Here is a 15,787-nt window from a genome sequence, read left to right as displayed (position 1 = left end):
AAGACGCTCAGGCAGGCAAGTATTGGCGGGAGCGAAATTGGAACAAGTACCAGGACTGTTCCCCTGATCACCCGACCACAACAAAAATATTCTCTCTGGGCTAAGGTCACGGTAGCTGAGGGAGGTACCGAAGGCACGTTTGGAACCACTCTTTGGGTTCCGCCCGGAGGCCTTAGGTGACCAGGCAACGTGCACCAGTAGAAAAAGGAAAAGGGAGGCAAAAAATATCAGTGGCGACCTCAAAAGGGTCTGTAGGCCTGACTTAATACACAGCAGGTATCAAATGGCGGTCACCTAGAGCGGAATTTATTCTTATTAATACTATTACTATTATACTAATAATAGGAACAACAATAATAATAAAATAATAATAATAATAACAACAACAACAATAATGGTGATGATGATAATATTGTGTGTTCTGTCTTTAGGCCTGTTGGCCCTGCAGTCGCTTAATTTTTAGCTTTAAAAAAAAATTTTTTTTAATTATTATTATTATTATTATTATTAAAATTTATGTATCTATTTTTATTATTATTATATTTTGTCCTATTATTATATGTGTGTATCGGGGGTGGAGCGCTGGTTGTGTGCTCCTATTCCGCCTCTATCAGTGATTCCAGATATGATGTAGAGCTTCCTTAAGCTCGGTTTGCCTTTCTCTGGCAAGAGATGGCAGCCACAGCTCGTTTCTCCCTGAAAAAGGGCTTTGCAGATCCCAGGAGGGTTCTCTAGCCTCCGTTTCTTGGTTGGCTTACTCCCTTCCTGTGCTTCGTTTCCCTCTGAAGATAAGCTCCGCAGCCTCCCAGAAGCTGCTTGTGCCCGGGGATTTAAATTTGGCGCGCTGTGATGTTTTAAGGGAATCCCAGCCAGGGATTGCCTTTGTTGTCTGAAAACGGCAACTAAAATGGCGCCCGCGGTTGCCCTGGGCTGCTAGGGAATCTCCGATGATCCGAATTCAAGTTTGAATCCGGACCTGGAGATTGTTATTTTTTCCCCCAATTTGAGGAAAAAATCCCTTGGAAGGTTGGGGAGAAAAGCTCAGCAAGTGGTCTCTGCTGATGCCTTTTTTCCCCCCCTTTTCCACCTCCAGAGCCCTGGGGCTGACTGGGATCCGTGGGGAGTTTTCCCCCCCCACACCCCCTTTTTCAATTTTAATATAGGATCAGGGATGATCCCAAGGAAAACTTAGTGGTTGGGGAAAAGGTTCAGCAAGCAGTCTCTGCTGATGCCTTCTTTCCCCCCTTTTCACCCCCCAGAGCCCTGGGGCTGGCTGATATCTGTGGGGAAATTTCCCTCCCCACCAATCCCCTTTTTAATTTTAGGTTTGAGATCAGGACTGATCCCCAGAAAATTTTGTGGTTAAATTCCTATAGGTGGAAATTTTTTGGGAAGGGGAAGCCAATTATCAAGGGATAATCAATCAATGGATTTCTTGTCTAACCTGATAAGCTGAGAGCCACGCCAAAACGAGTCTTCTTCGAGCAGAGACCAAGTTAAGAATGGACTCCACAGGAAGTGGGGGCGTGTCAAGCTTTGGCTACTTGGTCTCAAGAGCAGGCAGACAGAGAAAACCCATCCGTGGATTATCCATCTCCTGTACTGGAGAACAGGTTCAGAGAGAGGTACTGGGGAAGAGCAGAGAACTAGCAATTCTAGAAATTAGAAACTAGAAATTAAGACTACACTTGATTTAAAAATTCAATTTTATTCTTAATAGCTTTTCTAATATTAGATAAGACTAATATTATGAACCAGAAATACAGCAATCCCTATCAAATATACAGATTTCATATCTTCCTCAAATAATGTATCATTCAGATTTTGATTTGATTTTTAATGCCTAACCCATTAATAAAAGATCAAAAGGATGAGTGCAAGGGCCTCCGAGATACCATCCTAAAGGCTACAGAATTCTGTTCTCTGAGGTTGGAGAAAGAACTCCCAACTCTGAAGGGCAAAGTTAAGAATTCCAATCCCATCATTCTCCAAGGCCCACTATGAAAGTAAGGCTTGTCAAATTTTTCAGCTTTCAATTTCCAACACATTAGGGGTGCTCAAAAATTGTGACATGCCTTGGAGATTGTAAAGACATTTTGGTTACTTTAATATAATTTAGATGTGCTTGGTAAATAACTACTTGAAACTACCCAGCAGCCAGTCTTGCAAGAGGCATATTTCCAAAAGTGCTTGAAAAGTGGGAACAAGTGAAGAGTTCTTTTGTGATCCCTATTGTAAATTCACGAGTGACAATCTTGGAACAAGATCCAGGATAGCTGGGATCAAGCCAAACATATCTCTTGATAGAGGAAAGCTAGATGTCAAAAGAGACTTTCACTGTGAAACTGGACAAACTGACATCCTCAACTGCAAAGTCAAATTGTTCTGTGTGTCAAATTCGACTGCCATGCTGGCTGTAAAAAAGAAGCTCACATTAACTATACCTACCCTAAGGATATGAAGATACCACTGAAAGAACTTACTTTTGTTAAAGGGCAGAGAGAGACAAGGCTGGTTCTTTTGGATCACACCAGATTGGTTTGCCAGATGTGCCTGAGCAGAAACAACTAATCAAAAGGCAAAAGCTGCAAGATGATGAGAAACAAAGGCTTGCTAAATATAAGCAGAGAAGTGTTCCAGACATTTCAATACTGACAAATGAAATAATTATCTGTTACGATGAAAATGAAGGACAGATGACTGATGATGAAGATGAAGAGGAATATGATGGAAATTATGAAGGGGCCTTAGGCCAAACACACATGTCCTCTACTGTTGTAAGGATCTCTCTACTGATCAAGATGGATATAGGATCACACAGGCAATAAGGACAGAAATTCCTACAGATCTGGCTCTTCTGTAAATTGGCCCTGTAAGCCATTCACGCTGGTTGACAACTGCAAATAGGCTGTCGAATATGGGTTTCAAGACATGGCTTTAAAGGCAAAAATGTCCAAAATGTAAGAATGATAGAGGAATACAACGTTGGGGTGTTACTACCCTTGCTGGTTCAACATCAAAGTAAAACATTCCTGGATTGAAAGCCCACGTCATGTGTTGTTCCAGCTGCAGCAAGTTGCACTGCAAAAGAAGGCTGTAGTAGATGCTGTTTTGCCAACCATTCAGCACTCAGCATGGTATGGTTTCAGTGAAATGATAATCCAGACACTCTTGTGTTCAGATGACATTCAAGAGAGAAGAGCTGATGTGCAAAAATCATTGACTTGAGGGGTGCAGAAGATTACACGCTGGGAGATTTTTCTGTACATGCAAGAAAATGCCAGAGCATTCACTCTGCTGGAGCTGATTGACTGGTCTGAAGATGTGTATGAGCCACCTTTGACGTGCAAACTGACCACAACGGAAATAAAGAAGGTTATTGACGAACCAATGGACATACCACAGTGGCCCTGTCATGCCCAATTAACAGGGAGATACGTGAAACAAGTCATAGAGGCAGCAAGCAGTGGTATACACATGAAAAACATGAGGATTATACCAAAGGCCAAGAAACAAATCAGCGGCTGATGTCGAAGAATGAAGAAGAAAAGAAGACTTGATGAAACTCGCTTAAACATTTCTGTAATTCAGATAATTGCTTTCTGATGTTAGTTTATGATTGCATGGATTATTTTTTGCTTAGCTAGATAAGATCCATGCAGAAAAAACTTAATTTTTATAGCACAAGCTTTAATTTTGTGAAGATAACATTATCAGTATTTGGGTTACAAGAGACTTTTGTGGGGTATATGATCAGATATGGATTTACCAAGCTAAACATTGTGCAATTGCAAAAATAACAGCAGATTTGAATTCTTGGTGTAAAAACACATATTTTTGGAACCCCTCATTGAAATCTTTCCTGCAGCAAAGCTGCAAATATGTTGAAGTATTATAAAGTATTATAAATTCTATTATAATTTACCCAGCTGAATTTGCCGAAGATGTGATCATCCAAAATCACATCTCCTATTGATCTCCAGAGCTCTGACTAAGTATCAATTAGCACCTAGATCTGATTTGTAAAGTGTATTTCTATTGAATATACTTTCTTTCTCATATTCATTTGATATTGCTATATTGCTATTCACAATATTTCAATTTTATTTGGTCAAAACGGGGGATAGTTGATTTTCTGAAATAATAATAACAACCAACAATAACGACAATCAACTAACCTTTGGTAAAATTAGTTTTGAGACTATTTCTTGATTATTTGTCTTCCAGAACAAGTAACCCTATCTTTTTTCTTTGCTAGTCAACTTTATTTGATCAATGTCTTCCCTTTAACTTTGGATTCTGACTTTAAATTCTCATATATTTTGATAAATTCTATTTTCTGTGGATTACTGTTAATCTAATCTACCTTAGATAGTTTTCTAAGAAACTACATTTTTCAAATAAACTGATTCTTGTATTAATGTTGAATGATTTCACATATGTATCCCTCTGGCAGCTTTTCCAGCTTTTTCCTTTTTAACTCCACCAATGAGATTCCGAGCCAAATAGCAGTTCCAGATCACTCAGAGCCAAACTACCAAAAATCTATGGATAATAGAAATTATTAAACAGTTAAATCAAATCTCTGATTATTGGTACTACATTGCCTGACCTTATTAAAAAGACAGTTGTTAATAATCAGAAAAATAGTATGAGCTAGCGGCAAACAAATTAAAAGCTCTGTTTTTGGAAAGAGAAACTCTTCAGCTAGACAACCATATTTGTGTCAATTTGAATCTGCAATCAAAAGCAGGAGCTCAAATAGTAGCTCATTTTGCATTTAGCTTGTGTAAATATATTGCACTAAATCATGTAATTTATTTGGTTCTGGCTTATCATATTATATAGCTAATGGTTTGTGGCTCCATGTGTTATGTAAACTGAGTCCTACTGCAGCCTATTCAACAAATTTTGGTAATAGTAATCACAATTCAGCACAGACTGGGTTTCAATTTTAAGCCTCCCACCCTCAGTGTGTCTGTTCTCTTTATGCACTTGAGGTTCTCGTTCCTTGAACTCTGCCTGAATGGTACAGAACCACCTCTTTACAAATGTTACTCCAAAGTTCATAAATAATGCACAATATTTTAAATTCTCCTTCCTGCCTTTGCTGCTGTTATTGTCAGCACCAATTCTTTTCCCTCCAGATCCCAGATGCTGATGCTATGCTAAAGCTACAACAAGCATACTCTTCCTATTCCTTCTTTGGATCATTGCAATTTAACACGAGAATGGAACTCCTTTTTTCTTCCTTACAGAAACTTTTCCTCTATACCGCCGTGCAAGTACTCAAACCATAAAAGTTCAGCCTTATGATAATTTTTTTTCTTGTATTCTCACTTCCCAATTTAAGTCTCTAATGCAGGGCTATAAAGAAAGCAAGATGAACACTCTGATGCATAGTTACCTGCTCTTTAATTCCAAAGATTCTAACTGGCCAAAATGTTTATTCTTTGTTAGTGAGCTCAGAAATAGCTCTCCTAAAAGACTGATAAACTTTCCTGTCTATTTGTCATAAGAAACACCTTCTGGGCACTTCCGGTACGAGGCGACGGCGATGGCGGCTATTTTCTAGCCGTCCAGCTGGGGAAGTGTCAGAGCCGCGGAGCACAGCGTGCATCAGCTGGCCCGCGGCTCGGAATTCCCTTCCCGGGCAAAGGGAAGGGACAGAGAGCGCAGGAATAGAGGTAGAACCCCTAAACCCTCTCTGGATTTATTTCTAGAGGGGGTGAAAGGAGTGTTCCCTCGGAGCTCCTGCTGATCTCCGCCTCCCAGCTGTTTTTGCTTCCTAGGAAGCAAAAGAAACCGCCGCTTCTATCTCCGTGTTTATAGTATTTTGGTGAGTAATTTTTAAACGGACAGAGCAGTTTAAAGGATTTTTGTTATATAATTTAGGTGTTTATTTTTTTTATTATTTGATTTTGATTATTTTTCCTCCTTTTCTTTGTTATATTAGTGAAAGGATTTAAGATGGCGTTTTGAAAGTGTCGGAGTTTTTTTTCCTTTCCCTTTTGTTTTACTTTCCCTTTTTAAGGATTGGATTTTGCTTTTGCTTTTGGTATAGAAATTTTTTTTTTTTTTGTTGAATTGTTTGCTCTTTTATCTTTTATTCTTTGGATTTTCTCTGGATTTTCAAGGACTATAGTTTGTCTCTTTTTAAATTCTTTTTCTTTTTCTTTCCTCCTCCCTTTTTGTGTGGAGGGGAAAGGGAAGTGAGAACTGTGCTTTTTAAAATGGCTTCAAAGAGGCAGCAGCCTTCTTCAATACCCAAGGTTGTTTCTTCTCCTATAACTTCTACTGCACAATTACAACAACAATCTAAACATGTACCACCGGCTCAGCCACCACCCTCTCCCCCTTTGCCTGGACTTTCAGCACAAGAGGTTAGAGGCATAATGGGAGAGATTGTAGTTCAAATGAGAGAGGAAATGAAGCAATTTGCCTCACAGATTAAATCAGAAATTAAATCTGATCTTAAAGAAGAGATAACGGGGATAAAGACTAAATTGGAAGAAAACAATAATGATTTGCGACAAGACATACTTGCAGCAGTTTCAGGTTTGGCTACTGTGGTGGTTAAGCTCGATGCAAGGCTTGAGGAAGTGGAAAACAAAGTTGATTCTTTTGATGATAAAATTCAAGATGTGGAAAGGAAGGTGGAGTCCTCACAAGAAGATATCTTGATGTTTCAGTACAGACAGATGGAGTATGCCCTGAGGATTAGAGGCCTCAAGGAAGATATGAATCAAGATTTGGTGGAGGTGGTTCTTACTGATCTGGCGGTGGCCTTGGATATGGATAAAGGAGAATTACATAGAGAAGTGGAAAAAATTTATAGACTCAATTCTTGGATTGCTAAGCAGAAGAATTTGCCTAGAGATGTGGTGATTTATTTTACAAAGAAGTCCCTGCGGAATGAGATTATACAAGCCTTTTACAACAAAAGATTTCAGATTGCTGCCCAAGATGTTATCATTCTAAAGGAAATCCCATCCAAAATTTTAAGAAGCAGGAAAGACTTCGCTTTTTTAACCAATGAGCTTAAAGCCAGATTGATGCCATTTAGATGGGAAATTCCGATGGGTATTGTCTTGAGCCATGCGGGGACACGCTACAGATTGAATACAGTTGACAAAGCTAGAGAGTTTTATACTTCGGTCCTGGGTGCAGGCTCAACTCCATCTGGTCAGAAATCTCCGAGTGGCAAGGAAGTCGAGCAGCAATCTGAGGCATTAGGTTTGGTTTCCGCTGGAATGATACAAGCTGAAAGGCAACGCCAGATGGAGGTTAAAGAGCAGAGGATGACTCGTGCAGCTTATAAGCGTAAAGAGAAGGAGCAACGTAAAAAAGAGCCCAAAGAGAATTCTTCTGGAAATGCATCACCGCCGGTGGGAGGAGCAAGACCCAAGAGTTATGCAACACATGCAGCTCTTTCAGATCTTGATGGTGTCTTCTCCAGGCTGCGTGCCAAGGGAGATGGCAAAGTTTTTGACCTGGAATGTTAATGGATTGAATTCTCCTCAGAAACGGAAAAAAATCTTTTATTATTTGAAGCAACATACCAATGACGTTATTTGCTTACAGGAAACTCACATCTTACTTAAAGATCAGAAATATTTAGTCAATGCTCGTTTGGGATCTCATTTTATATCTTCTGCTCCTGGGAAGAAAGGGGGAGTTGTTATATATGTTAAACAAAACCTACCAGCTTGTCTGGTAGAATCAGATCCCCAGGGGAGATATGTGATGATTGAACTTGGTATATATGGTAAGAAAGTACTTCATAGTGGGACTTTATGCTCCAAATCAACAACAGGAACAATTTTATAAGCAGTTACATCAAAAAATAATATTGCTTGACTATAGATCAGTGGTATTAATGGGTGATTGGAATGGTGTCTTAGATATACAAAGGGACAAGAAAGGTTCCTCTCCTTTTCTTAAACAAGCAAGGTTACCTAAAGCTTTTTTTGATATGAAGGAAGACTGGGAATTAAGGGATTATTGGCGGGAATGTAATCAAGAGGAGAGAGATTTCACTTTTTTTTCTGATAGACACCAATCTTTTTCAAGAATTGACTTTTTTTTGATTACTACGGATTTGTATAATAAAGTAAAGAATGTAAAGATTTTTCCTAGATCACTGACGGACCATAGCCCAGTTTGGATGGAACTGACTCAAGAGAAAGAGGAAAGGAGATCCTGGAGAGCTAATGAAAATTTGTTTAGACAAGAGAAGAATGTTCAAAAGTTAAAGGAGTGTTTAAAGGACTATTTTGTTTTGAATATGTATAAGGGGACTTCAATGTCAATGGTATGGGATGCAGGTAAAGCATTTATGCGTGGTGTCTTGATAAAAATGAATAATTGTCATAAGCGGAAGCAGATTCAGAAACGTAGAGAACTTGAAGACGAAATTAAATCAAAAGAAAGGGCCTTGATTCTAAATCCTTCTGATGAAAGTATTAAAGAATCTGTAAAGTTATTAAGGTCACAATTTAATATGTTGATAGCAGATCAAGCTGCAACTAATTTATTGTTTATGAAACAAAATACATTTTGTAATGCTAATAAGCCTGGGAGATGGTTGGCTTATCAATTAAGAAAGAAACAGAGACAGAGAATAATAGAGAAAATAAATTACAAGGGTAAATTAGTTTTTCAGAAGGAATTGATCAAAAAATCTTTTTTGGATTATTATCAAAAGTTATACAAATCTACTAACGTGCAACTGTTAGATATAAATAAATATCTAGCTGAGGCAAGTTTTCCCAAACTGACTGAGGATCAGAAACATGAAATTAATGGCTTAATTACTAAGGAGGAAATTGCCTCAGCAATTCAACAATTGAAACTAGGGAAAGCACCGGGTACGGATGGGTTAACAGCTGTTTATTATAAAGCTTTAATGGAGGAGATGATCCAACCATTAAATGATCTTTTTAATGGTATCTTACAGGGTTTAGAGATTCCTCCTTCATGGCGTAGTGCTTTTATATCATTGATTCCAAAGGAGGATCAAGATCTTACTTTACCAAAAAATTATAGGCCTATATCTCTTTTAAATGTGGATTATAAGATATTTGTAAAAATTTTGGTAAATAGGCTTATGAGGGTGGTGCATCATCTTGTGCATAAAGATCAATCAGGGTTTATAACAGGAAGGTATATGAAAAATAATGTTAGACAAATTATTAATCTATTAGAATATTTAGACAAGAACAACCAAGTTCCTGCAGGGCTCATATTTTTAGATGCTGAAAAAGCATTTGATCAATTGAATTGGCATTTTATGCTAAGAGTAATGGAAGAAATGAATTTTGGCGAAAAGATATTACAAGCCCTCACGGTAATATATCAAAAACAAACGGCACAACTTATTGTTAATGGAGGTTTGTCGGAGGTTTTTACAATAGAGAAAGGTACTAGACAGGGGTGTCCTTTATCGCCATTGTTGTTTGTTTTAACATTGGAAATATTATTGATTAAAATTAGAGAGTCTCAGGAAATTAAAGGAATAGAAGTTAACAAAAAAGAATATAAGTTGAGAGCTTTTGCGGATGACTTGGTTGTTACTTTGTCGCAACCTGATCGCTCTGTAGTAAACTTATTACAGTTGATTCATTATTATGGTTTGGTTTCGGGTTTCAAGATTAATGTAAATAAGACTAAAATTTTACCTAAAAATTTGTCTAGTCAGGAGAAGCAGATTTTGGCTAATTTGACGGGTTTTGAGATTGTTAATAAGGTAAAATATTTGGGGGTGATGTTGTCTGTTTCTAATGTAAAATTATTTAAAAATAACTATGAAAGGTTGTGGGTCAGGGTACAGAAGGACTTGAAGAATTGGGAGAAGTTGCAATTATCCCTCATGGGAAGAATTGCAGTGATAAAAATGAATATTCTACCCAAGTTTCTTTTTTTGTTTCAAATGTTACCGATTTTGAAAAATGAGATTAACCTAAGTGAGTGGCAGAAGGGTCTTAATAAATTTATTTGGGCAGGGAAAAAGCCAAGGGTTAAGTTTAAAATTATGCAAGACTTCCGTGAGAGGGGTGGACTCAAGGTACCAAATTTGAAATTATATTACGATGCGGTGGTTTTAACACTAATTAGTGATTGGGTAAATTTGACAAATCCTGAGGTACTTCATATAGAGGGATGGGATTTACTTTATGGGTGGCATGCCTATTTAATATTTAATAAAAAAATGGATTGGGTCTTTAAATCTCATATTTTAAGAATCTCTTTACTTAGGACTTGGAGAAAATATTATAAAAGTGATTTTAAAGTTCCATTATGGGCCATACCTTGGCATGCGATAGAAGGAATAAAAAGAGGTGTTAAAATGGATATGGTGTCTTATAGTCAGTTACTTAGATGGGATGGGCAAAACTGGCAGTTAAGATTACGGGAAGATTTAGCGCAAGAAAATATTATTTATTCTTGGTTCCAATATAGGCAACTAGTAGATAAATGGAAGGTGGATTGTAAATTGGGTTTTCTTAGAGAAGATGGAAATCTTATTAAGCAAGTCAAGGATCAAAGACAAACCCATATCAAGAGAATCTATGGGGTATTAGTTGAAATGGACTCAGAAACGGAATTAATTAAAGACTGCATGATTAGATGGGCGCAGAATTTTGGTGTCCCAGTCTCATTGGATATCTGGGAAACCATTTGGGTGAGAAATGTCAAATTTACACAAGCACAGAACCTTAGGGAGAATTTTTATAAAATGTTTTATAGATGGCACCTTGATCCACAAAAAATGTCTCTTATGTACCCTGACGTACAACCCAAATGTTGGAGATGTGGTTATACGGATGCTTCTTATTATCATATTTGGTGGTCATGCAGAGAGATAAAAGCATTTTGGATCAAAATATGGTGGAATATCCAGAGAATTTTTAGAAGGAGGGTAAAATTTACTCCGCAATTATTTTTGTTGGGCATTGTTACAGATTGTGATACAAAGGAGGTTGTATTGATGTTAAATTTGATTACAGCCGCCAGGCTGTTAGTAGGACAATACTGGAAGAAGGAATTTTTGCCTACATTGCAGGAATGGTTTCTTAAAGTAGCTTATCTGGCGGAAATGGCAAAGATTTCGGTTTTCTTAAAGCAACAAACGCAAGAGAAGTTTCTTGCCGTTTGGGATAAATGGATAAAATTTATACAATTTAGATTGGGTATTAAAAAATATCACATAGCTTTTTCATAAGTTTTATTTTCATATATAGAGAATGTTATATATAGATACTTTTTTTTATATATATAAATATAAATTTTTTAATTTAATTTTTTATTTTTATTTGTTAATTTTTAACTAAGCCTATATTCTGCTCTGGGAAGCTCAGGGGGGGGAAGGGAGGGTGTTTGTGAGGGGTGGGGGATGGGGGTTTTTTTTATATGTGATGTTTAGTTTTTTTTGTATATGTTGTTTTTTGTTTTGTATTATTTTTGTCTTTTTGTAAAATTTATAAAACTTTCAATAAAAAAAAAAAAAAGAAACACCTTCTGGATTATTCAAAATTAGCATTAATTGTTGATGTAGATATGTGGCCAACAGCATAAAGACATATGTACAGTATGATCCAGACTCTAGAGAAACCATGAAGAAACCTCCAGAGGAAGAGACTGACCTGGGACTGCTGGAAAAGGAAGCATCTTTGTGGGTTTATGCCACAGGCCAGGAGAACAGCAGTGATGTCTAGGATGCTTTCACGTAAAACGGCTGGCTCTCTTGGTATGGTGAGGGAATGGAGGTCCACAATGCTGTATAATACAGAACTACATTCTTCCTGTAGCTTTACCCAGCTTGTGATGACACCAAAATAATTACCCAGGTGAGGAATCCCGGTTGGCTGAATTCCTGAGAATATTCTTTTCAGACCTTTGTTCTGTAAGAAAATCATAACCATAGATTTAGATACAGGTAAATTATCACTGATAGCTCAGATACAGTTATGCAGATTTGCTCTTCTTCCCATAAAGCTCATATGAATCGAACAAGTTTGGGGAGCAGCATAACTTGAAGAAGGTCACAATGGCTGCCCATTAAATACCACTTTATACTAAAAGGCTACTCTCACAGTTTAAATCTAAGCTTTTCCAGCAAAGTAAACAAAATCCCATACAGTAATTAATCCTAATATTGTCTAGTCACTGCTTTCATTTTGATCTGAAAGAAAGGTGATGGAAAAGCAAATCTCCTTTTCTCCTACTCAGATTCTTTCCTTTACATTAAGGCAGTGTTTCCCAAACTTGACAATTTTAAGGCATGAGGACTTCAACTCCCAGAATTCCACGGTCAGCAACGCTGGCTGTGGAATTCTGGGAGTTGAAGTCCACATGCCTTAAAATTGTCAAGTTTGGGAAACACTGCATTAAGGTCACCTAATTCTAGAGGCAATTTTTCTTTTGCTGTTTTGTGTATTATAGAAGACAATTACGGTGCTGTATAAAGTAACAATGGACACATGGCTTATAAGAGAAAATGAGAATGATGTACCAGCATTTTTCTTTAGTCATGGATTGGAGTGAAAACAAAATTCCAAGCTCCTGTTGCAAAAAATGTAGTCACACATTATTTATTGCACATTTCTGAATACAGAGTGAAATACATATATTACTGTTCTAAGAAGAAACCTAGTAGAGTAGGCCTGATCCAGATGACCAGCTTGTCCTAGTTCAAATATAGAGGCAAAGATTTCTACTCTAATTGGTTACTATACCTTATGACAGGAATGTTCCTTCCCCTCCAGTCAGTGGTTGTGCTCTCAGTAGCTATTCTTTCATTTCATGGAATGGTGAAAAGTTGGGCTTAATTTTGTTTTTACAAAAAAAATTTACTGATGAAACAGTAAATACCTGATATTTTCATTTTCTTTTTACAAGTTTATTGATGTAACAGCCAAAGGATAGATCTGTCTTTTTTAAAAAAAGAAATAAAGTGAAATTAACAAGAATTCTGTCAGCTAAAAGTTAAATTTTGGACTTGTCCTTTAACTGACCAGGAGGGAGAAAAGAAGAATTCATCAAACAGGGGATGTAAGAAATATGGTCCGTACTGAAGATCAGGCCATCACTCTGGTCAAACTGGAAGAAAACTTGAAATCCAGAAAGGGATTTTTTTTTTTAAGACAGCTTCATTTCCATCCAATTTACAAACAGAAGATAGGAGTTTAAGGCTGCCATATAGAAAAGACTCAAAAACACTATAAAAGGTCCTTTAGAAAGTTCTGAGAGAAAAAATAACAGTGCAAAATTTCTAATAAATGAAATATTGATAGCCTCATCCTATCAACTAGTTATTCAATTTCTTTTTCCTAACCATCTCACTCTCTGGTTGCCTGGATGTCTTTTAAGCATTACCATCCACTAATTCCTTTGAGAGAAAACCATGCTTGTGGATACTAAATGGAAAGCCTAAAATATGATTGTCTAAACAGAACTGGATTATTCACTAAGCTTCAAAAAAGAACCTGGGCTATAACATGGTATTAGGCTATTTAAGGAATCAGTTGAAATCATCAATCATCAGTAAGGTCTGACAGTTCCCATCTCTCAAGCTACTTCCTGGGTGGTCGCTTTAACTTTACTTTCCATATTAAATAATGAAGCAAATTTCACATTCACATTAAATTATCACTTTTGCCTTAAAAAGTTATTTAATGTTGAAAAATACATACCAAAAACTGGAAATGCACTATAAGCTAAAAAGGGCTCTTGCTTCCAAAATCTGCATCCTGGTGCCAAGTTCACCACTTCCAGTAGTAATAGAATTTTTAAAAAACCTCACATTCTTTTAGGATATAGGTTTGCTCTTAAAAAAAAACTCCAGGGATTCCATTCATCCAGAAAAAATTGTTTTTACTTCTTTTTTTTTTTTTGAACCCATGCCATATCATAAGGTACTTTTGAAACTTAGTTCAGTTTCAAACTTTATGTGGCACAGTGAAGTGTTGGAGACCCCATAGCTAAATATAAGGCCCATGTTTTTCATTTAAAAAAATTCAATCCAAGTATGTTAATAAATAAAAGTTATAATAAAAGTCATTCAGAGGTATCAGGGCAGGGAAGGTCCCTCTCCAAGACAGACTAGATAGCTAGGTGAGATAACGTTATGCGCGTGGATTAATATAAGCCTCAGAAGAGGGCATTTTCAATTCATGTCCTCTTTTTTATATAAAAAGTCACTTCTGTGTTTTAACAGAAACCTGAACAGGCAGGCAGGGAAAATGGTTCATTAAATATGTAGGATAGCCACACTGTAGCACATTTTTATATATCTATTTTTTAAAAAACAATAAAAAAAGATTAAAGATGGATCATATTACATGCAGAATTAAAAAGCACATCTAATATACTATGACCCATTATGGATACCTCAACAATGAAACATATTGATAATCTGGAGAGAGTTCAGAGAGAAACCAAAATGATTAGATGCCTGGGAACAACTAAGTTCTGGGAGAAAAGATTAAAACAATTACATATGTAGGGCTTAGCTAAATTACGACATTTTAGGAAGCTTGCTTTATTCCCCTCCCAGCCTCTAAGGCTGACCAGTCTCTTAGCAATCTGGGCTGTCAGAATTTGATCTATTGCACTTCAAACATCTCATATACCTCCAAATCAACTGGAAATATTTTTATTTTAAATATTTTCCATGTGCCAGTGTTTAAGGCTGGGAAGAGGTGAAAGTATTACTAGACTTCTAGTAAGAATCTCATTTTCCTCCAAATTACAATCACTACTTCCCCTCAGCCCTTCTCAGAGCTTGGAACCTAAGAAACTCCTTCTCCTCTCCATTCAGTATTACCCAAGGACTGCAGCATACATTTATGATAAACATAAATGGCTTTAAGAGGCTATTCCCCATTTCTAAGACATCTGCACCAAAGGTGTCTCTACCCAGCTTGGAATTTGGGGTGAAGGAAACTTGCTAACAAGAGGGAATTGCAAGCATGGCTGAATTTAAAACTATTTCAGAAAAAGACAGAGGAAGAGGAAATTACTTTTGTTTTAAATTTAATTTGTTATATCACTAGATCATGTCAAAAAGGGAGGACTGAAGAAAAAAAATCATAGTGAAACTTTTTGTTAGAAATAGATTAAATGACATACCAAGTGATTAATAGCATAGCTTTATTTACATATATTCAAGAGTTCAGTTTCATTTGAATTATATAGATTTGCAGATACAGAGGGCACCTGCAAGTCAGCCAGCCAGAATGGACTTCAATAACAATCCTAGAAGATACATTTCAAAGTACTACCTCCTGAGGAACAAACTTAGCTAAAAGCACAATGACTAGAATTTCAACAAGATTTAAGAAAGAAGAGGCACATATTAAATGCTAAGATGATTAATACTGATTACAGAACAGTGAAGATGCTGTCAAGGATATGGGCACAACAGGATAATATTTGATTTATATTCTGCCTTCGGAAAAAAAAAATTCAGGCAGAATACACCACGATCCCTCATCTCATTTCTTCCAAATAACCTCTTTTTTGAGGTAGTTGGCCTACAGTAATCAAGGGAGCTTGTAAAGCTGAGACTAGATTTGAATGGGGGGGGGAAGTCCCCATTCCTAGTCCAACACCTTAACCTGGTTCTCTATTACCAAAAAGGGAATAACATCTGCAGTTAAATAAATTGTCTGATATGATAGTAAAACATGAAGGATGTATGTGGCCAACATTTTTGATAACCAAAGTGATGGGATGATGAAGTTTGTTCTTACACTGTAACATTTTTTCCTTGGTTGGTGTATAA

At 36.8% G+C, this 15,787-nt stretch overlaps 1 protein-coding gene across 1 annotated transcript in view; it reads right to left on the bottom strand.

The window, feature by feature from the left end:
- Positions 1 to 15,787, bottom strand: part of WARS2 (tryptophanyl tRNA synthetase 2, mitochondrial) — a 40,191-nt gene that overhangs the window by 15,084 nt on the left and 9,320 nt on the right. Inside the window, exon 2 of the mRNA XM_039338809.1 lies at positions 11,646 to 11,903. Within this exon, the coding sequence (XP_039194743.1) occupies positions 11,646 to 11,903 (258 nt within the window). The remainder of the gene's footprint in view (positions 1 to 11,645; positions 11,904 to 15,787) is intronic.

The sequence above is a fragment of the Crotalus tigris genome, unplaced genomic scaffold (genome assembly GCF_016545835.1).
Source record: "Crotalus tigris isolate CLP2741 ecotype Arizona unplaced genomic scaffold, ASM1654583v1 scf7180000017716.2861928, whole genome shotgun sequence".
Classification (NCBI taxonomy): domain Eukaryota; kingdom Metazoa; phylum Chordata; class Lepidosauria; order Squamata; family Viperidae; genus Crotalus; species Crotalus tigris.
The sequence above is the reverse complement of the archived record's forward strand: the minus strand, read 5'-3'. Positions and strand labels throughout refer to the sequence as shown.